The 27,539-nt window shown below is 40.2% G+C and overlaps 1 protein-coding gene across 2 annotated transcripts in view; it reads right to left on the minus strand.

The window, feature by feature from the left end:
* The window catches only part of LOC122805364 (mitogen-activated protein kinase kinase kinase kinase 2-like), a 1,562,336-nt gene that overhangs the window by 346,494 nt on the left and 1,188,303 nt on the right, over positions 1 to 27,539 (minus strand). For both annotated transcript variants that reach the window (XM_044075456.1, XM_044075455.1), the window contains one exon: positions 21,369 to 21,492. In XM_044075456.1, coding sequence (XP_043931391.1) covers positions 21,369 to 21,492 — 124 coding nt within the window. The remainder of the gene's footprint in view (positions 1 to 21,368; positions 21,493 to 27,539) is intronic.

Raw genomic sequence — 27,539 nt, forward strand, 5'->3', positions numbered from 1 at the left:
CATCGAGCTGGCACCACGGCACCCGTAAAAAATCTACTGCCAATCATTAGCGGACCGTAGTTCTGCTGTGGTGACCCCTAATCGGGAAAAGCTGAAAGAAGAAGAAGAACAACTAATATATGTACACACATTACATTTGTTACAAGGAAAAGTCCCTTTCTTCTTACTTATTCTGTTACCCAAATCATTCTTTATATTTAATGGTTTATAGCAGAGCAGTTTAGGTGAAAGGGCATTCTTGAACGCAAAATGTGGTTGAGTATCAAGCACATTCCTGCATTTATTGTCAGACATCAAAATACCCCAGTGTTTTTTTTAACTATTTCACACACTGGAGCTACATCACTGGAATAAGTCAAATACATCCTAAGTCCATTCTCAGAGTTGACTCTATAATTGTCAGATTCCATACTGTTGGTGTCGAAGAATGGTCTGGCTCTATCTTGTCTGCAAGCAACCACATCATTTTGCATCTGTAAAATGTCAGAGTCACAGTATCCTATCTGTCTAAACTCTTCAGTTAAAACATCAAAAGCCTTATACATTTCACTGTCTTTAGTTTAAAGTTGGGCATTCCTAAAGAACTGACCCTTCATAGCGTTTACTTTAACCCTCTTGAAGTGCAAACGTTTTGCATGCAACTTGTTATTAACCTTGCATGATTTTATAACAAATTTTTGTATTAAAACCATTGCCACTGATAGAAATGGAAACAGCCAGAAAATCTACAAAATCATTCGAACAATTATGAGTAAACCTCAGAAAATTAGTGGTTGTATGTAAATAGGCAAAAAAAACTGATTTAACTGCTCAGTAGAGCCCGCCCAAATAAAAACCACGTCATGAACAAAACATCCATAATATAAAATAAAATGGCAAAAAGAGCTGCAATCATGAAAAACATACTGCTTCTTCCATTGTAGTAGTAGTACCAAATTAGCGTAGCCGTTAGCACAGTTGGTGCCCACAGCTATGCCTACATTCTGAATATAATAATCACCGTAAAAATAAAATACATTATTACATAAAACATCTAAAAAAGAACATATTCTACCTTCTGCGTAGAATATGCAGAATGCTCATTTAGAAAGCATCTAATATATTCAATCCCCACTACATTTGGAATTACTGTAAAAAAGAGAAACAATATCCATAGTGACCAATAAAAAGTCACCATGGGAAGTATTAGTAGACCACTCACCTATTCTTTTCAGAAAGTGTTTGGTATCCTTCAAAACTGCCTCTCCAGTATTTACCATGTGACCTAGTTGTTTTTCAATAAAAATGGAGAGAGGCTCTGTGACCCAACCTCTCCCAGACACAACTGGTTGCATTGGTGGTTTACTGAGGTTTTTATGTACTTTGGAGAGACCATAAATAGTTCATAGGTAGGTACTAGGCTATCGGCCCAAGGGCCTAAGTAAGCCTAGCCAACAAGGTTCCCTGGCTTATGCTACCCAAGAAAGTTGGGATAAGAGGATGTTCTACTCTAATGAAATCAAATAGCTCTTTTTCTAGCATGTTCAATGAACATATGAAGAAAACTGGGTAGTTTTTGTTAAACCTTTGCTATTTTTTAGATTTAACAGGTGAATAGTTTCAGCATTTTGGTCAAAATATAATATCATATATTAATGAAAATTGTGGATTTTGTATGGATAGCAAAATGGAAATTGTGGAGAAATTAAAGATGCAATTTTCGAATGGCCCTGGTAATGGGGCATTGCAGTTGGTGGTGATGTCAACAGGTAGAAAGTTTTACGCTGGGTGAAGAAATGCACTTATAAGTAGCATTACAGACTTTTTTTTACATTGTCCTTAAGCCAAATTTGGCCAATTAGTTAACTTCTTTCTTAATAACTGGTTAAAAAGATTTATTTTTTAAATAATTCATTATGCTCACAAACACATAGATATACATACACACGCATGCATGCACTTGTGCAAAACAACAATATCAATATGCAAAGCTTCACAGTAAACCATCAGATGAGGCATAACTACAACTTAAAATTACTCCTAAACACACACAATTTTTTTTCAGAGCCTTGTGAAATTTCCCATTCTGGCACCCCCCCCTTGACCTTTTAATTGAGAAGCATATGAAGTACCCCCAACACCTTCTGCTCAGGGCTGCTGCCTCCTTCATTCCACTCTAGCTAAACCCCTCTATTAACTAAGGAATTACAGAAACGGTGAGGCTTTGAATACAAAAGGAAAACCAAGTACTTAAACATACTTCCCTCATTACTACAGCATTTTCATGAAAGAATATTGAGAAACATCTGATTTTAGCTAGTTAAAAATGGAATGAAAAAGTGACTTTACTTCACATTAAATAAGTGGTCCCCAAATCCTGTAACCTCACTATTCAAAGTATCTTAAATGATAGCAGTAAATCGAGCCATAACTCATAACAAAGCAACAAGTATTAAATTAGATTTAATAAGCAAGTCAAGTTGTGCAGTCTTGAAAATATTGTTGAGATGATTTTCAACACTCCCCGTGTGCAGATTTTGGGCATTACATAGCATGTGTTTAGGAAAAAGAAAGCATGTTTCGATACTTGGATATATCTGGGAGTTCCCTACTATAGTCCAATAAGCCAGCCAGAGAAATGTTTGAGATCTAGGACACAGTCTACAATACATTACAAAGGCAGGATGCTTTTACACTTTTCAGCAGCAGGAGAAGCACATCAGCAACAACAGGTGAGGTTAATGGCAGTCATTGTCACCATCATCATCATCATCGTCATCACCATCATCATCATTAACAGTAAGTGACACCATCAGCAAGAGCCTCCCAGCAGCAATGTGTGTGATACACCACCTCACTGGTAAGTCAGCAACATCTGGTTAACAACGCTGGGCACATGGAGCAAAACAGTAAACAAGATATATTTGTACGCAGTACAAGTAACACAAGACTGGCAACATAAACTGAGTGGGACAAACAGATGGATGGTGTGGGCACAAGACAGCAGATGCACGTAGGCCACAGGACAGAGTAACCCAAGTCTGGCAACAGGAAATAGGTGGGGATACTTCATAAAAGGGGCAGCATAATAGAGGTGAGACTGACAGAAGGACAGATGGTGTCAATAATTGTGTCTTCCTATGAGATGGCTACAGAGTCACTGCATGTCTTTTTCCAGTGTTCACTTTTCCATAGAGAGGAGGGTATATGCCCAAGGATCACCTGACATGGATGGTGCTCTCCTTCATGACCTCAGCCTGCTGTAGCTTTGCTGCCAAGTCTGTGCAGGCTCATGATTGCTTGTGGCAGAGACTGTGTGCTCCTAGCGGCCTGGACCCAGAAGATGTTCTCTGTGATGGGTAGGGTAGACAATGCCTACTCACATTACAGCCACCCAAAGTGAGGTGTATTAGGGGTTCTGATGGCTTTAGACATGGCTGCTGAGCATGCCCTCTGCAATGGGCACTTATATAGCCACCCTATGTCTCTACTCTATGCCAGCCACAGACAAAACTGCTAATGGTACTGGCAATCCTACATAGGTTGCTGCTGTCACCACAGCCCTCCCCATGAATATCATTTCATGAAATCTGTTTTTTATGTTTTACAGTAGATGGGCAACATCAACATAAAGCCCACATAAATATATTACCTCTATTAAAAGCTCCTTGGAAAAAGACTGAACCTGCATCATACTTCTCCCCATCTGTTGACTCAGGGGTCAGCTGTGATGTTTGATGGCACTGGGTACACCTGTGCAGTTGGCCTATAGTGGATATGCCCACTGAGGAGGCAGTGTGTACCTCTGTAACTGGAGTTTTGGCTACAGGTGGAACACTTCTGAGGCTCTCAGCTAAAGCACATAACTCCTGCAAAGGAGATGTACTATGCCAGTACATGCACATCAGGTCCACTATCATCAACCATACATGCACCCTCTGTTGAGGGTTGTTTCTCACCAAGGAGTGGGACAGGCATTAGTGTCACTATGTCTTCTCACTGTGTGTGGCACCAGTTATGTTATATGAGTACCATTGTCAGACTCTGCAGAGGTGCGCAAAATAGCAATTTGTCTAGCCTCAGCCATTTCTAAAGGCTGCCCATTGCTGCTTTAACATGTGTATGCATAATACAGAAAACACCATACTATACTCCTTTAATATGCTACATTGGTGCCCTTGTGATTTAAAGGACAGGGTTTTATATGCAGTCAATCCCTTCTTATGCAACCTTACCTTTTCTAGTGGCGACAGCTTCTTGCAGTCCAGATGTGCCTATGGAAGAAATGTGCATCATACTTCCCTTTTTGTGTACGTTCAGTAGTGTAACAAGCATGTTAGCAACCTTTTGCTGTATGATGCTAACATGGTCTATCACTCACTGAAGCAGGGGTGGAATGCGTCACACCAGCACAAACATGCACACCTCCACTGGGGAAAAATCTTCTTTCAATCCATCCACTTAGTGATACAAGGATTTTGTTAACATCTGCCAGCAGTCTTGCTGATTTTGCAATCCACCTCTTGTGGTGGATCTCTTGCTTACAATCTTCTCTGCCTTGTGTTTGGCACAAAGCAGCATGTCAGTCAAGCAAGAGCAAACCTGGCACACTGCATATTTGTGCCCACCCACCACACGTGCTTCCCATAAAACAGACTACCACAGCTTAACACATAAAGACTGCTCTTTACCACCTCTACCCTTATCCAGCAATCATGTACCCTGACTGCCTGCACCAGAACACAGTTTTCAGCATTGCTGAAATCATCCAGCCTCTATCTCTTCATGTGGACATGCTGAATCCTATCTGAATATGTTGAAAATAAGAATACATACTGCTAAGACTATATCAGTATTGAGAACGTACAGGTTTCATGTCCACCCCCCCACCAATATTTATAGTATGCTGGACATACATATTGCATATCCTCAAAGTAGACAACCTGTATACTCATGTGCTGATATAGCTTGTATAATGCCCACCAAACACTGCATATCCACAATATGTAGGATTTACAAGTTATGCTACAGTACCACATAATACTTCCCCTGTAAAACTGTCTTCTGATTTATGATGGAAGACAAGGTACTATCAGGAATTCAAGTTACATAAAGCATTACAAGGAAAGACTGTTACAAAGACATGGCACCAAGGCACAAACATAGTAGAAAGCCCACTGATTTTATACATAATCTAAGACATAACCTACTGCAGACCTAATGCTACGTACTTATAATAATATAAACAGTGAAGTAATCCTTCTGATGCTCCAAAAAGTAACATATATTCAACTATTAGGTAATTTCCGTAACTGTTTCCTAAAGACTATACCCTTTTACAAAGTTCTTGTCAAGTGCTCCTCTCTTTTACTAGCCAATTATTTTTACTTCCTTTGGCATGTATTTTTCCCTCATTTAGCACAAGATGTTCCCCTTTCAGTAAGGACATTTCCATTAACATGCAGTCTTTATAGCTTCATTGTTAAGGATGTTATTGCCATCTTGTACACAAGCAATCCTCTGATGGCAGCAAATTTCTTTCGGATTATACAAGTAAAAAACTCCATTCAAAGAGACAGATACAGAATACATACCTACAGAAAAGAATAACGTTCATCAATTCTCCAATGGCCCCCTGAAGTAGCATTTTCACAGTATGCAGGACTTCTACAGTGTGCTTTTTTATCACATAAACCTTCTTGGCAGAGGATAGTCCCTGGAATAATCTGCTGACATTGCATGGTACAGTCCCCCCTCCGCTATCTAAACAACATTTAACTGCTGCTGTAGTCACCAGAACATAAAGACTAATAGGTGAAATAAGTAAACCATTATGTTACTCAAAAACATACTCCTACGAAAAATTACATGTATTCTATCATACTGCTAACATATCAGAGGCATAATCCCTACTCTATCATTGGTTTGATATCTTAGCATTTAATGGAAGATGTGTATCTTGCCAGAAAAACACTATCTACAAATATGAGAAGCTCCACAATGGTAATAACAGTAGTGAGTGACTTGTAGAATATTAGTGACCAAAGTGGTGATGCCAAGCTAAACTCCACACATTTAAACCCCTCTTTCAGAATATGTGGGCAACTAAGACCATTTATAATGCATGGCCATGAATCACCTAATTCTACACTCACACAATAGTGCCACAATACGTAGCATACTTTGGTGTGCACTGTTCTACTAAGTAGTGAAAAGCTTGCCTGGAATGAGATTTGGAGTCAAGCGCCTTTATGCACCATTTTTAACATCCTACATGGCAGAGATGGCCAGCTGCATTTACACTGACATCCCAACCATGACCAAAGACCTACACCACCACTAAATGGTGGTGGTGGTGTAGGTCTTTCGTATTTTGTCCTGTCCCATACGTTGTACATAGCTCAACTCTGCCCCTCACTGTTTATACATTCTCTGTATGCCAGCGTTTAATCAGTGTTACCCAAATCATGTGTGTAAAACCATACCTGTTTGCAATGTTTAGTGCTTGTTAGGTCCCACACACACACACTACCCAACACCATTTTTATGCAGTCAGTCATCTCTTTCATACAGCATTCATCATCCCTTTTCTCTTGTAAAATGTTGTCTTCATAAGCAAGCCTTGCATAGCTGCACATTGCATAGTTATAAAACCCAAGCCTCAGATTCCTCTAGATGACTGTAGACGCTGTCTACTCTGAGTCTTCTATGCAGCTTAGATATTGTTTGAAGAATTTATTGGTTAATAATACTTAGGATGGTTTTCAAGTTCACTTTTAAGTAAAACGTTTAGTTTTCTCCAGTGTTGCATTCAGGATTTACTCACAGCCAAATCATAGTGCAAAGGTGTTAATATTTTTGGCTAGAAGCTATTAGATTAGCCATACGATAATGTATTCTGTTAACCTCCATTATATGAGACAGATCTCTCTCACAATGGTTTCAATTACTGTATTTGTTTTATTAATCTTTTAACAATGTGTGCCGCCCTGTTCACTTTCTGTAGCCTCTTTTGTGAGTGTCTAAGTGCATGTGTGTGTGTATAGATATCTCTATATATATATATATATATATATATATATATATATATATATATATATATATATATATATATATATATATATATATATATATATATATATATGTATAGACACACACATCCATATGGAATTACTTAAACTGATCGAATACCATTTATGTCGATGTGCATAATGTCAAAACAAGTTGATCAACGTTATGCAAGTTGACACCCTGCTACACATGCAAAACTTTAAAAAATAAATAAATAATACAAAGAAAGCATCATTTTTTGAAGGGGGCAAGCCCCCCGACTAAGTATATATTCTAACTCTTGAGGTCTCACAATCCCCAGGGAAAGGGGTATATTGCCCTACCAGGAGACTGTCGATTTTTTTGTTTTTTTTCCCCAATGATTCTCTAGATGGAATTTTTGTAATTTTGTTGTGTGAAACACTTTCTTCACTGATGCGATGTTTTAGTGCCTGTATCACTTGTATGTAACTGTTTTAATGAATCACCCTTATTACTAATATACTTTGCTTTGTCTGTCACTTCTGTGAGTATATACCTGTTTTAATGGACAATAATATTGGGAACCGCTTGTATCTGAAGTTCAGATCCATCACTTATTATTTGATCTACCACTTCAGTTTCACCTTGTTTCCTTTCTGGACTGCCCAACTGTTTACTTTTCAATAAATTTCACTTTTGTGTTATTATTCTCTTTTCTATAATATTTGTGTCTGGGTCTCTTTGCCTCTAATGTCTTTGAGGATGCTGTATCAGTTAAAAAGAAGTTATTTACTTACCATAACGTTCCATGTGTGTTATCCACCTCAGCCTTTATTCTCACTTGATGAGTCAGATCCATCTCGGCCTTTAAGAAAGCTCGAGGACTTCAGCAAAGCTCGTGGGTACCCTTCCTTACACATAATGCATTTCCCCAACTTCCTCAGATCTTGTTTGCCCTACCTGAAATTATAAGGAAAGCAGCAAATGTTTATTATATGAAAATGGCATACATAATAATTATGATTATTAGAAGTGAAGAGTAGTCTTTCTGAGACTATGTGGATCCATAAATACAATGTCCACTCAGTCTCCCAGGAGATCTGGAAGGAGGCATGGAGGGTGGGTTGTAAGAAAAGAGGCCAAGATGGACAACACACATAAAACATTATGGGAAGTACATAACTTCTTTATGTGTTGTTGTCAATCTCACCTTTATTCTCACTGATGGGACCGCGTCCCAAACAACCAGACTCTTGGGAGGCTCATAAGAGTATATTCCTTAGAACCATAGAACCAAAAAAGGCTCTACTCCTACAGGCCAAATCCACTTTGTAATGAGTAATAAAGGTATGGGGTTTTGCCCATGTGGACACAGCACAGATTTTATCCAAGGGTAACATTGCTTAGAAAGCTGTAGAAGTATCTATCGACCTAGTGGAATGACCTTTAACAGAGAATGGAAGGGCTCTATTCTTAGAGTTGTAGATGTAGGAAATACAAAAAGTGAACCATCTAGATAAAGTAACTTTTGATACTGACTGACCTTTCCTAATGTCAGAGTAAGAAATAAAGAACTGGTCTGATTTCCTAAATTCTGAAGTTCTGTGTAAGTAGAAACATAACTGTATATGAACATCTAGAAGCTGTAGTGAATAGTCTCTCTTGTTTTGGAAATTTGGGAAGAAAACTGGCTGCTCAATAGATTGGTTGAGGTTACTTTCTGACACAACCTTTGGAAGAAAGGCGGGATTAGTGCATAAAGGAACCCTGTCTTTATGAAAAACTAGGTACAGGACTTGACAGACAAAGCTTGCAGTTCTGAAACTCTTCTAGCTAAAAAAATAGCCACTAAAAAGAGTGCTTTCCAAGATAGAAATTTCAAATCACATGTGGCTGAAGGTTCAAAGGAGAACAGATATTTGTCAAGATGAAGTTCAGATCCCAGGGAGGAGCCGGGTTTTTGTATGGAGGTCTTATTATTGTAGTACCTTTCAAAAAATCTTTACAAGACCTGTGAGACATAATCACAGCACCATTACATGGAAATTTGAAATTGTTGCTTACTGAACTCTGACAGTGGAAGCTACCGCACCTTCATTGAAAAGTTTTGCTAGAAATTCTAGGATAGAATGTATGGGTGCAGAAAAAGGATCTATCTGGTTATCACTTGCCCATATTGCAAACCTATTCCAGTTACTCTTGTATAATTTTGTGTAGAGGTTTTATGGGAGGACACCAAGATACGTTTTACCAGGGAGAAAAGAAGAGGAAACCTGTCAAGGGAACTGGAGCAGCCAAGCTGTCAGTTTGATGCTTTGGAGGCTGGGATGTCCCACTCCCGACAGATGCATCAGTAGATCTGGAGCCAGGTCCAGAATCCAAGATTTGTCCAGAACATGAGGCTGAAGGAAGGGAAACCAGATCTGATGAGGCCAAAAGGGGGCAATCAGGATTACTGTGGTCTCAAACAAATTTGCTTTCTGCAAAAATGTCAGAATCAGAGGAATCGGAGGGAAAGCATATAGGAGTCCCGGTGGCCAACCGTGAACAAGTGCATCGTTTGGTGACTCTCCCATAGGAGGGATTAGGGCAAAGTAGTTGCTGCATTTGGCCCTGGTGAGAGAAGCAAAATGATCACAGCAAGGCTGGCCCCATTTTCAGAAAATTTCTTCTGCTAAGTTCTGATTAAGGGACAACAACTGCGGCCATAATATGGCCTTGCTCAACTTGTATGCAATCACGTTGGATCTCTCTGGGATGTGTGTTGCAACCAGAAAGTGGTTGGAAGATGTTGCCCATTGCCAAACCCTTAGCACTTCTCAACAAAGGGGCTAAGATCTGGTTCCTCCTTGCTTGTTTATGTACCAGATTACAGACATACTGTCTGACTGAATCGCTATTGTTCCTAAAGGGAGAGTGTTATGAAATGCTTGCAACACCAGAAGCACTACTCTCATCTCTATGATGTTTATATGCAAGTGAGCCTCGTGTTCCTGACAGGTGCCTTGGATTGTCTCCCAGATAATGCCCCCCCAATCTGGGAAGTGTCCATGGTCACCTTGGCCTGGGGTTGAGGAGGAATAAAGGGACAGCCTTGAGATATTGAAGGAGAGTGAATCCACCACTTAAGACCTTTTTTGCAAGTGTTGGTTATGAGAAGTTTGTGGGACATTGGTAAATGCAAAATCGACCATTGTGTGGAAAGTAACCACTGAAGTATCCTCAAATGTGGTGAGCTACAGGAATTAGTACAACAGTTGCTGCCATCTTCACCAGTACTTGTAGAACTTGTTGGCAGTCACTCGGGTTTCCTTGATTAACAATTTCACATGTAAATGTAGATCATGCATTCTGTCGTGAGGGAGTCTTGCTATCAGTATGATTGTATGTATGTCTGCCCCTATAAAATTTAAGGTTAGAGATGGCTCTTGAGCAGACATTGTAGTTTATGGTAATGCCTAGAGAGGAACAAAGCTGGAGTATATAATCCCTGGCATGTAGCAATAGATGCCTGTTTGGGACAGTTATGAGCCATCCAGATATGGAAACACCCAGAATCCTCGGCACCTCAGGTGAGATGCCACTACTGCCATGCATTTGTTGAACATTCTGGGGGCTGTAGTGAGACCAAACGGCAGAGCTTGAAACTGCAAATGACTGGCTCCTAGTCTGAAGCGCAAGAACCGTCCGGATCGCCTTTCCATTTTGATGTGATAGTACACATCCTGAAGGTCTAAGGGGCACATCCAATTGTCTTTCCCTAGGAATGGAAGTATCGACTACAGTGTCACCATCCAGAGCTTCATTTTCTTCACAGATTGTTTCATTTGTTGAGATCTAGAACTAGTTTCCAGTCCCCGGTTTTCTTTGGAACTAAAAAGAATCGTGAATAAGTTCCAGATCCTCTCTGGTCTGCAGGGACTTTTTGGATGACTCTTTTTCTTAGCAATTTTTGAATTTCTAATGTTGTTTATTACTTTTGACTGGGTGGAACATCTGGAACTGACTCCTTTACAGGAGTGGGGGAAGAGAACAGAGAGATATAACTTCTGGATATGTCCTGCATCCATTTGTTGTTGGTTATGTCTCACCAAGTTTCTAGCTGCAGCAACAGTCGTCTCCTGACTGCCTCCAGAGGCGAGCAGTTGGGCACTCCTTCAGGAGAGCTGAAAGGGTCTGCCAAAGAAGGATTCGCTAGAACCCTGATTCTGCAGGCCTCCTCTGTCATGAGGGTGGCGCTTTCCATTATTATTCCCCCTCTGCCTCGGGGGGTTGGGACTACTACCTTGTGTATCCTGGTAAGACGTTTGTGATTTCCTGAATCACATCTTTCCACTACCTCTTTGACCCTTTGCAAATGGTCTAGTGGGAGTGGAAAAATACACTCCAATGGCAGACAATGTTGTACCCTCGTGTTCACACTGGGCTAGCATTTCTTTAACTTTGGGCCCAAAGAGACATGAGCCATCGAAGGAAGCATTAAGAAAGGAAGACTTAAAGGGCTCCGCAAAATCACAAAGATGCATCCAAGCTTGCCTTCTAAAGGAGATGTCTGAAACCGCCGCCCTATTCACTCCATCTGCTGCATATGAGATGAGTTTCATGGATGAGTTGAGCACTGAATTGAAGGTAGCAAGCTGTGAGTTGACCTTATCTGCCACTGCATCAGCTATAGCTCCCTGGAGAGAGAGTTTGATAGCTCTTTCAACAGGTCCCTCTGAAGTATGGTGAAATGAGTAAGATAATTCAGCAATTGTAATGTAAAAGCCGCTGAAGAGAAGACGTGCTTCCCATATCTATATGGTCCTGGAATCCTTATTAGGAGGATGGACAGAGGAACGGGTCTCGGAAAGCTCCTTTTTCATGACAGCCGCCATAACCGTGGCATCAACTGCTACACCTTTGGTAAGGACGGTTTGATCCTTGGGGGCTGTAATATACTTGTTTGGCCTCCCAGGACATCAGAGGTCTCCCATGCCTTCCGAGAGATTAACTGAATAAGCTCATCAAAAGGCAGTGTCACCCAAGAGGTCGAAGGGCAAGATCCAGCCTTCAGGTACACCGACTCCTCAGCAGACAGGAATGATTTCTGCCAGTCACCTCTCTGTTTCAAAATTTCTAGGATGTCTCCATAGGAGACATCCTCAGGAAGAGAACTTGGGGACCCTTCTGCTTCATCGAGGTCAGTATCTGAAGTGACGGACTCCTCTGGGGAGTCTAGATGCTCCCTTTTGCAAGATCTCTTCTGAGGGACTTCCTCAGTGGGTAGTCTGGAGAAGTTTCGCAAGAGGGGGAAGTTCTCTGGGGAACATCCTGAGGCCTGGGATCTCTGCAGTCCTGTGGATGGAGGTGAAAAGATAAAGACAACTGTGCAGACAAAGGAGGACTGGGTCTGAGACTGGGAAGCAATCACCTTTCTCCTCATAACTTCGAAAGCACTGAGCCCCTGCTCCGAAGAACTCCCTGGACTCCCCGGACCCTACAACGCAGATGTCTGAGCCGAAGAAGCTGGCAGAGCAGAAGACAGAAGCTCCAAAGAAGAGGTGGGAGCTGAATCCATCTGAGCCGAGGCCCCAAGAGATAGAATCGGATCCGAGGAGATCCGAGTCAGCGCTGAAGACCTGACTGGTGAGTGTTGGCTCCCAGAAATTTCTTAATCTGATGGGATGGAGATGTTCAGGGAAGAAATTGGATCAGAGGAACCAACATAACCTGGACCTGATAAAGACACCAGGATATCGGAGTCTTCTGGCTCAGAAACTGAAGGTTGGATCAGAGGAGGAGTAGGTGCTGAAGGGGGGAGATGAAACTGATCCGACTCCTTTGGGCTTGAATCCAAAAGAAGCTTGTCCAAGGCAGGTGTGTTGAGAAGTCTCTGCACCACTCTATCCACATCTCCATCTCAGAACCTCCTAGTTGACCTGGTAGACAATGTTGGCAATGTTGATCTGGCAAAAGAATGGTGAAAGGATCCGAGAAGTAATCGGCTCCAAGGATGGAGATCATCTCTGATAACGGTACTCAGCACGTAATGGGTCTTTCGGAGTCAAAGACTCAATAGAAGATTTCAGAGCTGAAGATTCAGCCTGCTCCAATGAAGTCCCTGCTCTAGAGGTTGATGTCTGCTCCATAGGTGCTTTCGGGTGCGGACTCTTTCGGCAGTTTGGCTTTCAGCTTGGACAAAGATTTTGGAGTCAAAAAAGGGTGTTTTCCTGCTCTCTCAGACTTTGGAGAGGAGGGATCAACATAAATAGTGTCAGAAAATTGGGGTTTTAATAACCCCTTCAAAATCAACTTATTTTTCTGTTACGCAAGTGCCCTCTGGTTAAAGGCGTGGCATATGGAACAGGACTCCTGTAGATGAAGAGGCCCCAAACAGTATACACCTAAAGTGCGAGTCACAGAGGCTTCTTCTTACTTCACTTCTCACATGTTTTAAATCCCAAGGGCTTGCTTTCTTTTTGGGACATACTGGCTAACAAAAGCAGAAGCAAACACCCTGATGAATTAAAGATATAGAAAGAAAAAAAAAAGCAGCAATGGTGGAAAAGGAGGGCTGGGTAAGTCTTCCAACTTAAAATGGACTTGATTGACCACCCTCTAAAATGGACACTAACCAGAAAGGAAGAGGAAGTAATAAGTATCAACACTACAAGCAGAAAGAGGTAAAGGAAAAGGTAAAGGAATACCTCCTAACAAACGGGTATAAGTCAGACACTCTCTAACTTAAATGGACACTAACAGCAAGGGGAAAACTAACAAGGAAAAACTTACACTAAAAGAGGGAAGGTACCTTTAACTTTATGTTAGCAAGACGTTAATAATAATAATAATAATAATAATAATAATACAAAAAGGGGAAGGAAGTAAGCAATAGCAAAAAGATATCAAAAAACTTAGCCCAGAGCTTGCTAGACAATCCTTCTCACAGTGCGGCAAACAAGATCTGAGGAAGTTGGGCAAATGCATTATGGCTAGGAAAGGCTGCCCGCAAGCTTTGCTGAAGTCCTTGAGCTTTTGTAAAGGCCGAGACAGATCCGACCCATCAGTGAAAATAAATGTGAGATTGACAACAACACATCACAGCTTTCTTTCCTTAATCCCATGATTTTTTCTGTTAGGTTTTAAATACTTAAGTTATATATTGTTTCAATGTTACTACTTCTTCCACTGTAGCTTTCTTTAAGTTCAGACAGTGTTTCTTTGTTTAAGTACTGTTTTTTTTGCTCTGTTTACTTAACCATATTAAACTAAACTTTCTTGATTTTTTAAACTAGAATTACTTCCCCTGTTCTTGCTATGTAATATATTTTTGGGACCTCATGAATTACTGCATAAAAATACAAAAACATAAAAATGTCTTACTTATCCTTTGTTATCCATCTGTTTGTGTGTTGATAAACCTCTTTTCTGTCTAACCATGTTTTTTTTTTCAACATTCTGTAGTTTACTATTTTCAGTTGTCACAATAGGACTAATAAAAGCTGGACTTAACACTGTAAGCAAGATTTGTGTCATCACTACAGGGCTTCACACTAGTTGCTTTGCCAGCTCTGACACTAGTGCCTCTGCTATGTTTTAGAACTTTTTTATCCTGGGATGTATGTACCTGGCTTCCATCTTTTTCCAAAGCATATACAACAGTTTAGATATGTACAATCACTTTTGTCTTGTCAGATTTAATATTAAAAAAAAAAACAGGGGGGGGGGGGTCGATGGGTTCACCATGTGAAAACCAACTTCCTCTTCCTTTTTTGCAATGATTCAATCACTCCATTTGAATCGTATGTGCATTTTGCTTGATGTTGTAGAAATTTTTTTCCTGTGCTACTTACGTGGTACTTAACATAGCAAGCTGATTTCTGATCAATTAATTAGTTTACTGCCTATACTTACTGTAGGAAAAATCAGGCACGGCACACATAAGAAACAAGAAGGCAAAATGAAACTAATGCAGCCCCCTCAAGCTGACAAACAACCACACCTTAGCTTATAAAGTGTGCTCTGCCTCGTAATCTCCTGTCCTCAACACACTCCACTAATCTGTTAACCACAGCAAGGCACAACAAATGCCTGTTTCCTTTAACCTTCTCTGCCACCTCATTTATGAGCCTTGGTGGTTTCTTTGCCATTGTTTTGATATCTATGTTACATAAATGTTTGTGGTGATTATGGAGAACTGGAAGTGATAATCCAGAACAGCAGTGACATAGTTACACTGAGCAGAAAGAGTCGACTGTTGCCTGGTAACCACATCAACATATTTTTTATTTATTTTTTAATTTCCTGCAAGTGCACACAGTCTGGTGTACAGACCGACAGATGCACAGCTTACTAGACAGGTAGGTAGACAGACAAATATACCAAAAGGCAGATAGATTATTCATTTAATTTGTAACAGGGGTTTCCACCCGTTTAATCTTCTGTTCACCTAGGAATATTTCTTAGTTGGAGAATGTATGTGTATGCAGTGGGGGGGGGGTGCAGAAAAACCCAGTGTAACACATACTGTATTCGTATACTTGAAGTAGTGAACAGTAACAGGACTTGGCAGTCATTACCTCTTATGCTTTTCTCACTTCTCAAATACTTCATTTCATTAAAGTATGAGTTCTTTTAATAACAATTTCATATTTAATATTTATATTTTTTAATTCAATATGCATTAAACTCTTTAAATAAATGGTTACTAAAAGGCTTCAAGCAACATTTGATGTCTGTTTTTTATTCTACCTTAGTTATGTGGTACCTGTAAGATCTCCTGTATGTTGCCAGCATATCATTCGTCCTTTAACCCTTAAACCTGTCAGACTGAAGCAACAGCTATCAAACTATACTGCTGTCATTACATTTTGACATTTAATTTACACTGTTAAGACTCTGCTCTCCATTATTGTCGTTTCTTACCTCTGTAAAGACAGCTTTGACTTTCTCCATAATTCGTAAACCTATTCAGTCACATTCTTTCATTCTGCCTTCTAGATTTTTTTAAAGTTTTTTTTTCTTTCATGAGGTATCATGAATACGTGGAAGTTAAAGCATGCATCAGCTTAGTATAACCAGGCACAGCAACAGGGATAGGGCTTTAGGAGAATCTAAAGTTTCTTAATTTCCCACAGGATGATGGCTACTATCCCAGTTCAAACCTCTTCCCCAGCATCACCCAATGACAGGAGACATACCTTTCAACCTGGACGCATCAAAAATCTGGACAAAGGCCCATGAAAAGTAGGTACAACTGGCCAAAAATCAGGATGCTGATTAACATAAAATTTGCATACATAATCATGTAACCCTACCCACTCTAGTGGAATTATGGGGTATCAATATGAAGATTGAAGTCACTAAATAATACTAATTAAATAATGACAGACTTCATAGCCCTCGGAAAATACATAATAATTCAAAACCTGTTATTCTAGCAACTATCTGAGTTTACAAGAGCAATATTTAAAATCTGTCCCTATTTTTGGGCCTTTGTCCCACCATTACTTTTTGGCTTTGTCCAGATTTCTTGTTCTGAGTGACTAAGAATATGCCGACCATACAGAATAAAAACTGGCTCCTTTACGAACACAGATATAACCAATGTACTTCCTTTTCATTTCCCACCTCACTTCGCAGGCTTTAATTAAGTAAATTAAGCAGCCGTATTCCAACTTTCCATGTTAAAATCAACCAAGACTCAGGCTCTCATACACATAACCTGTTATTCTGGAAACTCGAATTACATTCAGAATGTATACTTTCTGGGTGCTGGTTAGAATGATAAGTTGTGCCCATATTGTTATTATCAGAAGCATGTTTTATTTGCAATGTCTCACCAGCCATTTACTACAGCTACAAAACTGCCACCATTATCTTTACACGTAGACACCCACACAGTTTCCATTAGACAATAACTTTAAGGCATAACTTCTTTTTTTTTTTTAATTCTTTTTTACTTACCTGGAGCCAGAGGTCAAACTTGAGCTGCCAGAGAAAGTAAATTTTCTTATCCTGGTACGGGGAGTGTGGACCAGACTCTAAGTTGGGCAACATGGGCTTGGCAGAATTTTAAAGTTAAACACCAAGTCTGCTCACTTTCTGTTGCCTGGTGTGCTGTGCGCACTGCTGCCTTGGTATATTCCAAATTACCAGATCCAAATAGGAGAGTGACAGCGTGCTAATGTATTGTAAACACAGTCCCAGTTTCTCAGATTGTCCGGCAGTCTACCTGAGTGCCTCACGAAGCTGATGCACGAAGAGGTCAGCCACAACTTGTAAAATCAAAAAAAAAAATCTGGAATTAAAGGGGCCACTCAGGAATTCGTGGAACCCCATTATATTGTCCTAAAACTAGTAAATACAGACAAATTCAGTATGATTGAGAGGTATGACTGGTGATGGGAGGAAAATGACTTCATAGTTATGGGATGGGCAGAAGAAAATATGGGTTAAATGTAGAATATAAAAACAAAAAAATTAACTGGTCAAGAGTTTTCTGCCATTATTTTGCTCCTACTTTTTATGAAGCAAGATCTAATTCATCTTTCTGTGTTCCTCGGTTACTACTTTGTATTAGTAAAGAGAGTAGTCAGAGGTGTGACTAGGTATAAGCACATCTCATTTGTTCTTTTAGAATTCTGGAAAAGTCCAGTTAGACCTCACTAATCTATTTAAGGGTCCATTCTGGAGACTTGCTTGAGTGAATGAACTGCATCTAGCTTCCAATAAGACTATTTCTCTTCACTAGTCCAGGTGTCCTCAGTCTTTGTGTGTGTGCGTGTGTGTGTCTGACTGAAGACTAAACAGAAATGATAATTAATTTCAGTGCTTTCTAATGGTCACTGTCTGCCTATATTTAATCCCCCCTATTGTTTCCTAACAAATCTGTAAATGATGTCATCTTCCTTCTTGACAGGGTTTCCTATTTTTCTCTTCGTTTGGAGCTTATGTTACCCTGACTGCCTTTCCTATATCACTTTGCTTTATGTCACATTGCTCACTCGTTCTCTCTCTCTTTCTCCTCTCTTCACTGTATTTCTTTACAGCACACAAATGCCACTTTTCTCTATAACTGGTTTGGCAGATTAAGCCTGATTAAGAGACTGGAGTACTTATTGATATGGTTTGACTCCATAGCTTGCTTAACTAAAAATGTTTGTCATTTCTTCCCTGGTGACTGACACCTTTCATATTTAAAATAATCTCTCCTTCTCCTTTTAAGAGTATCAAATCAAATATTTTTCACTTCTGCATGAATTTTAGCATTAACTTTTTATTCTCTTCCAACAGCACTATGCAAGACTGCTTCCATTTGTAACTGCAACACATAAAAGTGACAAATATTTTTCTACTGATCTGAAAAAAGTGTGTATGACAGTATTTTAGTATTTTTTAAAATGTTTTTAATGTTTCTTGTCTGCTTTTATATCACATGAATTTCACTGTTAGTATAAATGTCACTGTGGACAATGTAGTAATCAGTCTGATGAAGTCTCTTTGTGAAGCTGTGAGGGACAAAAGCACTTACATATGGATTACATGAATACTGTTCATTATCTGTTAGGGCTTCTCCATTTCTTCAACATTTTGAACATTAGTTATGCACTCAATCAGCAAAACCGTACATTTGTCTGATATTCTAAGCATCCCTTGTAAAACGATTTTGTTAATTTCTTTTCAAGGGGTCAATATGCAAACCTGCTCAAATTCCAGTGCAGTTTCCTGCCTGTATATGTAACAAGGTCACCTACTCCTTACGGCTTTCCTTTATCTTAACAGTTGTTTATATCCTATAAATTTACCATTTCTGTCTCTGCTACATAGAAAGCAAACCCAGACATGTTTTACATTTTATTCACTGAGCTGTAGTTCTTGGTGTACTGTATTTCTGACAATGATACAGTACCTAGGTAGTGTGCTTCTATAAAGACCATTAGTCTGAGAAACCTTACACAAACTAAAGGCAGCAGGATTAATAATTATCTGATAGTCTTCAAGAAGCCTTGCTCATTTCTATTCTACCTCTTTTCTATTACTGTTTTTGGGATATGTACTTTTAATTTGTTTGTCATTATGGCTGCTTTTCTATTTAACAGGCTGTGATATGCACATTGGCTTGCAAGGTCTGCTAATGAAGCATTTATGGTTTGTTTGCTTTAAGCACAGAGACAGAACCTTGTGTTGCTATACAGCTGCATCCTTCTAAATGGATTCCCAGTCTTCAGTGAAGCCAATATCCTGAATCTTGTAAGTTTTTCGTCTTGCATGGGGTAAAAGGTTAACTCATGAAAATTGATTGAGATGCCCAAATGAGAACAAAGGTCTATTGTGTGTAATCCTGGCTTATAAGCTGATGCTGGGTGGTGGCGGTGAGAGAGCAGTGTCGAGAGAGAATCGACACCTGACCTGGTGACCTTGGCGTCTCGTGATGACCGCTGCCATGCATTTGGTTTGGTGAACACTCTGCTGTAGAAAGAACAGGGGGCGGCAGGCTGGAACTGGAAATGACCACCCCAGCCGGCGCGGCTGAGAAATAGCTGTCTCTAATTTTTATGTGAAGATCTGTGAGCACATCTATTGAGCACATCTCCAGTTGTCCTTCTGTAAGAAGGGGGTTGAATGAAGAATTGGGACTTGCTTAATCCTTTTCCTTGTGATTCTTGTGGAGTCTGAACTGGTTGTGACTCCTTGGGATTTACGAACCACATCTCTTCCGCTCTTCTGTCCTTTGGGATAGGTCTAGAAGGGTGGAAACGACCTCCACAGCAGAAAGAGTCTTGCCTTCCTGCTGCACACCTGGTCAAGGTGGTTCACCTGAGGAGCCAACAAAACAAAACCACCCATCAAAGAATTTGATTTGTGAAGGGCGTAAAGGGATCCAAAAAATCACATAGCCGCATCCACAGCTCGTCTAGAGCCACACCTGTACCTCGCGCTCTCCATGTACTAAGCCGCATGATAATTTATAGCAGAGGAGGTTGCAATGGAGAGGCAGGTTCTGAGAGCGAAGCAATTTTTCTTGAGCCTGAGCCCCTGCAGCTGTTGGATCTGGAACTACTTCTCCAGGATCCTATCTCTATCTCTCTGGAGTCTGAGACAGGGTGATGTAGGTAAGGTAGACAGCATATGCAGGAAAAAATCCGAGGAAAGGTACTATCCGTGGGAGATCCGCTATCCATGGTCCCAGAGTCCTTAGGATGGGAAGATGGATTGTGGACGGCACGCAGTTGCTTTTTGTTTTTGCAGCCCGCAGCATGGCATCAGCGCGTCACCGGGCCCTTTAGAACTTGTCACTGGGAGTCGGAGCAGGAGCAGTTTTGAGAGGGGCTCCCTAGCCTGGGGGTGCTGCCACCTGCATAAGGGGTGAAAGCGGAGCATACACGGAGAAGGAGGGGAGAGACAGGAGACAGGTGGAGGGTGAGGGCAAACGCCTCTCTGTATCAGAAGGCCTCTTTGTAGAGTGTTCAGATCTCCAGTTTCTCTCTGTTGGAGACATTCTCAGAGAGTCTGAGGGGATCAGAAGGTCATGGGAAGTCAGTATCCGATCTGACCATCAAGGGATCCCCAGACTCCCAGTCCTACAAGGGGGAGTCCCACATGCTTCCTCTTAAGTCCTCTCTCTCTCCTCGGGACAGTCCAGAAGGTGAAGAGCGGAGGAGAAAGGGGGAAGCGGGGAAGGGGAAACCTGATGCGGAGGTACGAGGGATGTCAGTCAGAGATAAGAAACAGGACTGATATGGATAAGAGTAGGAGGGACTCTCTACAGAACTCCCACAGTGGCCAGTCCAGCAGAAGTACACTCAGACTCCTCACCACTGCTCCCCCCAGGAACCAGCGAGGGCCCCCGCCCTCAAGAGCTCACCCTCTCCTTTGACATGGTGCTTAAACACACACACACACCAGTCAAAAACTTAAATTAAAAAAAAAAAAAAAAAAAGGTATAAAAAAAAAAACACACACACACACACCAGGGAGGGGGGGGATGGATGGAGTTAAAAAAAAAAATATTAAAGGAGAGGGAGACAGTCAGGAGAAACTAAAAAATTAACTAATAACTAATAATAATAAGTTTTTAACAAGGGCTTGAATATTTTTGAATTGAAGTATTTAAGGAGAGCTAAGGAGGAGGGAGAGAAGGAGGAGCTCATAAGCTCTGGGTGCTTACTGCCTTGCATCTTGGGGGATGGGCATCATGGGATAGGGGCAAGTGATCGGCTCCGAACCCATCAAGCAAGAATGAAGGCGAGATTGACAACTTAACATCATTTATTTTGCTTTGAGGGAGTTAACAAAAAGTCAAGTAATTAAAGTTCACAAAGTTGCAATATATATTTATGAACAGTTTAAAATCCGTCTTCTGGATGCCTTACCTAGAGATGATTCGCTCTGTCAGTTTGTTAGTGGGAATAGACAGGTGAACTTGCCGTTTCTGTAAGTGCCTCCTGTGGTCAAAAAGTGCTACCAAGTTATGAGACCAAAGCTGGACAGATTTTCCTGTAGAGATGAACACAGATGTAACACTCAAGTTCATGCTAAGAACATACAGTTATTTGTGTTTTACCTACAGAAATGCAAATAAAACAAGCTATATTCTTTTTTAAGCATATAAACTTCTTTATTTATAAATTCCACACATGCTCTTCAAAATAGTTTTATAATACAAAACAATTATTTGCTTAAGGCCTGTGGAAATATCCTCTTCTATATCCCTTCTCTGTTTACATTTATGGAATTTAAATTAAGTCTTTGTTTGTATGAGAGGTAAAGTGCCATGTGTTACTGTTTGAGAGAGTAGGGGTGTGTGTATGAGAAAAAAGGTGCATGTCTGTGTGTTGTATGAGATGGTAGGAGTGTGTGGAATTTAAATTAGTCGAAAACGGGTACTATGGGGCTGACTGAAAGGTATAATGGGTAGTAAGTATTGATAATCTCCCAAATCATTGTAATATAATGTCTTGCCTAGTTGGGAGGATTTAATCTCTTTGTTTAAGATAGGTATGTTGGACCATGCATGCCCATTTTCAGCCAGAACCCATTTATAAAATAGAAAAACAGTTCAGGTAAGCCTGCATCCATTTTCTAAACCACATCCTACTAAAAGTAATGGTGGTAGTGCTCTATTCATGGCAGACCAGGCATTTCTTTCCGGTCAGTACTCCCTAGTTCATCCTATGCAATTCCTAGCTGTCGTCAGGGATTGTAAAAAATTTAGACTGCGATTCATAGACTGACACTGAGAACTTGCACAGTGCTAACATTCAGAAGTTCTCTGCATGCATTGGCTTACAGCTAAAAAAACATGCATTATGCATCATTTCTGAATTTCAACACGTTTTGCATGGATGCAAATTGGCATTTCACTATTTGTCTATAAGTCCCTGCTATAAGCAATCCAATTGCCCTGCAGCCTCTTCCTATTGGGGCAGCTTGGTATACATCCTGTATGGATGTGCCTAGGGGTCCATCCTTACTAGGCACCCAAACCCATTAGCTGACACATTTCCTACAGATGTAGCACTGTCTGTACTTAGAATGAGGAGCTCAGTGATCTCAGTCATGGTTACTGACCCCAAATGCCTTGTGAAAGAACTTCATTTCTGCCATTTGCTTTTATAGTCTTATTTGTTTGATCACTACATGAGAGGCTTTTACACCAGAATCTGGATGAGGAAATAGCTTGGTGAACTACTAGTTTTGTCCAGAACTTGGCTCTTGCTTCACCATTCTAGTACAGTCTGGTACAATGGCCTAAGCCATTGTCACAGCTGCGGTAATCAATTTGTTCCCTTCACTCTTGCCTATGAACAAAACACCTTATTCAAGGGCAGCAGGCACTGAATCTGTAGATGAAATACTGAAATGTAAAGTTGTTTGCCAGTAACAGCCTCTTCATTAGTTACACATTTCTTTAATGTAGAATTATTCGGATGAATTTTACTTCTGCAGATATTGTCCTTATTGACTGACAGTGGTGGGCTGCAATGACAGATGTCTGAGAGGCCTTTTATGGTTAAAATATTCTGAAATGGGTAGTTTTGTCATTATTGGTTCATGCGTTTTGTTTCATTGCTTACTGGAAAAATGTTCAAAACTACAAATTTAAAACACACTCCAAGTGTAAATGTTTCTATGTGCAACTAGCTTTTGTTTATCAAATGGCACACTGTGTTGTAAATTCTGAAAGCATGTTAATAGCATAATTGCCTTTGGTGCAGAAGGCTGTGGATTCAACTCCCACACCATGTAGATGGAGTACTCATATTGCATTGCCCATATGATTGTTGATTATTTGGTGCATTATAAGGGGGATAAGGGTTCTACACTCCTGAGTATGTCCTTTGTATGAGATGCCTAGTGACTATGAACTTGCTGGTTTGTTAGTCATTTCCTATTGTAATATTACCAACTTACCAATTTTTTAATTTAATATAGGCACTGAATTTGTAGATGAAACATTGATATGTGAAGTTGTTTTGCCCGTTTCTTTAACGTGGAATTCAGATGATTTTACTTCTGCAGAGATTGTGTGTATGGAATAATATTGGCGGATTGTAATGACAGAAGTCTTGAGTGGCCTTTTATGGTTGAAATTTTCTGAAAAGGGTAGTTACTGGTTCATACATTTTGTTTCATTGCTTATTAAAAAATGTTTAAAACTACAAATTTAAAACACTTTCGAACAAGTGGTGCTGTACTATGCAAGGAATATAATTCAGTGCAATCAGGAAGGTGACTCAAAGAACAAATACACGTATGCATGGCCCTAAAAAATGTGTGCAAGGAGTCTGTTTTGAAAACAGCCCAAAGGTAAACTTAATTCTTCACTGGCCAGATGCATTTTCTATGAATGCGAGTTTTCATGCCATTTCAATGAATGATTTTTTTCATTTCAATGAATGTGAGTTTCAAGGACAGAGAAGTTTACTGCTTATGCTAAGTCTGTTTTCATTGCGAGACTGTATTGTTTAGCAAATGGCTACTTGTGTTTGTGCTACTTTATTTTAATATCTGTAATCACTGTAGAAGCAAATAAGAGAATAGTATGCATAGTAACTGGTGAGAAATAACCAAATAATGGAACACTGGAATGGCTGAGGCAGGGGCTGCTGCTGGGGGGAGGGGGTTGCTGTAGGAGGTGCTGCTCTGGGGGGGGGGCAGTCTATTACCCTGCCTAGGGCTCTATTTGGCCGTGATCCGGCTCTGGTATTTAAAGTAGAAAATACTATGCAGAGGTAGTTGTAGTTAAAGATACCTTGTAATGTAGTTATTCTTCTTATGTATTTAAATAATTTAAGGAAATGACTGGAATGGCTTTCTTGGGGAGTGACCCTGTGGGTGTGGCTAGGCTTGCCACCCCTCCGTTTTTTTTCTGGACTATCAGGAAATCAAACTGATTCTCCGGTAGTCTGGAAAACACTGTACAAACTCCGGTATTCTGTTTCAAAAAGGAAACAGACTATCGGAGTTTGTAAATTGGCTGATTTACTATGCTTTTTTTTACAGAAAAGCATAGTAAATCAGCCAAAAGCAGGCGGCGGGAACGAAAAAAGAGAGCGTTCCCGTTGAGTGATGCTGTCGTGACATCACAAAATAGGAGGTATGTTGGCGGGAGAAGGGGTTGGGGTGGGCGAGGTTACTGGTGACGCGAGGGGCGTGGCTTTGCTCCAGTTTTAGCCGTGAAGGAAGGTGGCAACCCTAGGTGTGGCTCAAACAGGGGTGTTTCATGACTATGGTGTGGGTGGGGCTTAAGGGGCATCAGAGCACTACTTCGCCTACGGCGCCATTTTGGCTAAGGCCGGTCCTGATCTGTTATATATGTCTTTTGAACACTTCTAGTCTCTCACACTCCCAAAACATACAAGCTGAAGTTCCTCTCTCTTCCTGAAATTGCCAACACGTCTCCTCATCACATGCAAAAACTTTGTCACTGTGACTAATATAGAAAAATATTTGTGAAGGCAAGGTACTTCCATGCAAAACTTTAAAATATGTGAGCTTTAACACAAATCTGGGCAACTTCAAGATATTCTTACACTCTTCCTCCTCTACTTAATCTTGCAAATTCGTACTTCAAGTTTTATCTTTTACCCTGTGTCCTCTCATGGTCTCCCCTCAGTTGACCAACTTTTCCCCATTTTCAGTAATCCTCTTGCTGTTTTTCTCTCATTCCATCTCACCTCTATCTCCTTCACCACTGCGGGCACTTCCTTAAACCCCCAGGTCGACCTTATAACCATCCACCATTGTAGCTTACTTCCTTGATGTTCCCATTATAGATTATCATCCAACTCAAAGTCTTCTCTGACCTCCTCCCACAACTTCTCCTTGTTCCTAACAAGAACCTGAGGCCAAAACTTCAACTTCTCTTGCTTTCTTCTTTACCCCCAAGTTCCAGATTCCCTTCCGTATCCTGTTCTAATCCCCCTGCTTACAGCACTCTTCCTTTCCATGCTTTATCTTTTTTTTTTACAAGAAACATCTTGATTGAATGATCACTTATGACAGAGGTAACCACACATTTATATAAATGAAAACTATTCTGATGTATTTTCAGTTGCAAACTGAAATCGCATGCAATCTTCTGTACAATCATTGTCAATTGAACATTCCATAGCTCATTCAATTTCTGCCTTTCCTTAAACCTTATTCCTCCTCCAAAACATTATTCTGCATGTATTGTTCCCATACTTCCTATTGTTCTATGTAATATGCTCCTACCCTTTTCTAAAGATCCCACTTCAGTTCTTTTACCTGTTACTATATTTGCTACTTCTAGTAAAGTTGCTTTAGACTTTTATTTCCATTTTCTAGTAATTGCTTTTTTAGCAGCTACCACAATCAAACTCAGCAGGGCCTTACTATATCTAGGCATTTCCAATTCTGTATCACAGCTCAAAAAATTATTTCTTTGGTTATAGGAATTTGCTCTCCCAGAATTGCTGAGAGAGCAGTCTGCAGGGCTTTTTTAAAGTCTGTCAACTCATTACACTCCAAAAATATGTTCCCGATTACTTCTTTCTTCCATATTACACCTCCAACATCTGCAATCTACCTGAGGAAAAATTCTTTGGGGTATGAAAAATATCTATGCAAACACTTCCAAGCAAAACCCTGAATCTTCTAGACTTCGTTGCATATTTGGGAGCCATACATATATCATATCATTGTTTCTTTCTGAATTGCTTATACAATCTCTCTTTCCAGTCATTTCAAACCTCCTCTGATTGACTCTGATAATTATCAAGCAATATTTTATATGCCCTGATAATTATCCCTTTTCTAAAATCAGCTTCTGCTCTAGATTCTACTAAACACTCTACCAGTGCTGGTCTTTCATTTAATACCCTGATATCATTCCTTTGTAGGGAAGGCAATCTCTAGCCTGTAGTCCAAATGTAATCTTGGCATTTTCCCAATCTATTACCTTTCCTGCTCTAATTATTTGCTTCCAATACCTTGATTCCTTGGCCAGTTTTCTTCGGTAAATTTCAGACCCCTCTTGCCTATTCTTCATTCCCTTGGTGGCTTAGTTCTTAGAATACTTTCTGCCACTTTATGAATAAAATATTCTGCATTGTTACTGTTATTCTCACTAAGGATCCGCATCAAAAATCCCAGTCTCTCCTTGTTTCTTGAGATCCCCCACCTGTTTCAACATCATCCTTTCCACTTTGAATTATAGCTTTCTGCCTGTGCTATGTATAGGAACCTTAACTGTGTAGCCCTCAAATACCCCTTTACATCAGGTAATCCCAAACCAGCTTGTTCTACTGGGAAGATCAGCTTATTCCACTTGACTCTTGCCCCCACTTGACTCTTGCCCTCTTCCCCAGATAAAATCATTCAACTCTTTATTAATTGCTATCCACAACTTTTCTTCTGGTTAACAAAAATATATCTGACCTGTATATAAAACTCAAGGGAGTAAAAACATTTTCACTACTTATCTCTTGCTATCCATATCCATAAAACAAAGATTCCAGTTTCTCAGTTTTTGTATTAGCTTTTTAGTCTCTTCCCACATATCTTTCACTGTCATAAAAGAATCCTTTTTGACCCATACTCCTAAGACCTGCATTTTATCATGTCTCCATAAATATGGGTACTGCTGAACCAATTAGTGTTTGGGTACACAGTTTACAGCTATTGCACTTGATTTATCTTTATTCATTTTGCATTCAGCAAGGACATGAAACTGTCTTGAAATGTTCCACAACACTGAAATGTCCCTTTCTGGTTTTATCAGGAGCAAAATAATATCATCTGCAAATAAAGCTATTTTTTTCTTGACTACCAAACCAATTATATACTTGAATTTCTGAGTCCCTTATTTTCTTTGCAGGTGGTTCAAATATAATGCAAAACACAAAGGGGAAAGAGGATACCCCTGACTGATTCCTCAGGGAGGTACCTTCCCACACTTAAATTTTTGCCTTCAATCCCTCATGTACCCTCCTTTGTTTGTGTCTTTCGGCTGTTCCTGGTTAGGGGTCGCCACAGCGGAACTCCGGTCCGCTAATGATTGGCAGTAGAATTTTACG

This window comes from Protopterus annectens, chromosome 6.part1 (assembly GCF_019279795.1).
Source record: "Protopterus annectens isolate FY-2018-M chromosome 6.part1, PAN1.0, whole genome shotgun sequence".
NCBI classification, from domain to species: Eukaryota; Metazoa; Chordata; order Ceratodontiformes; family Protopteridae; genus Protopterus; species Protopterus annectens.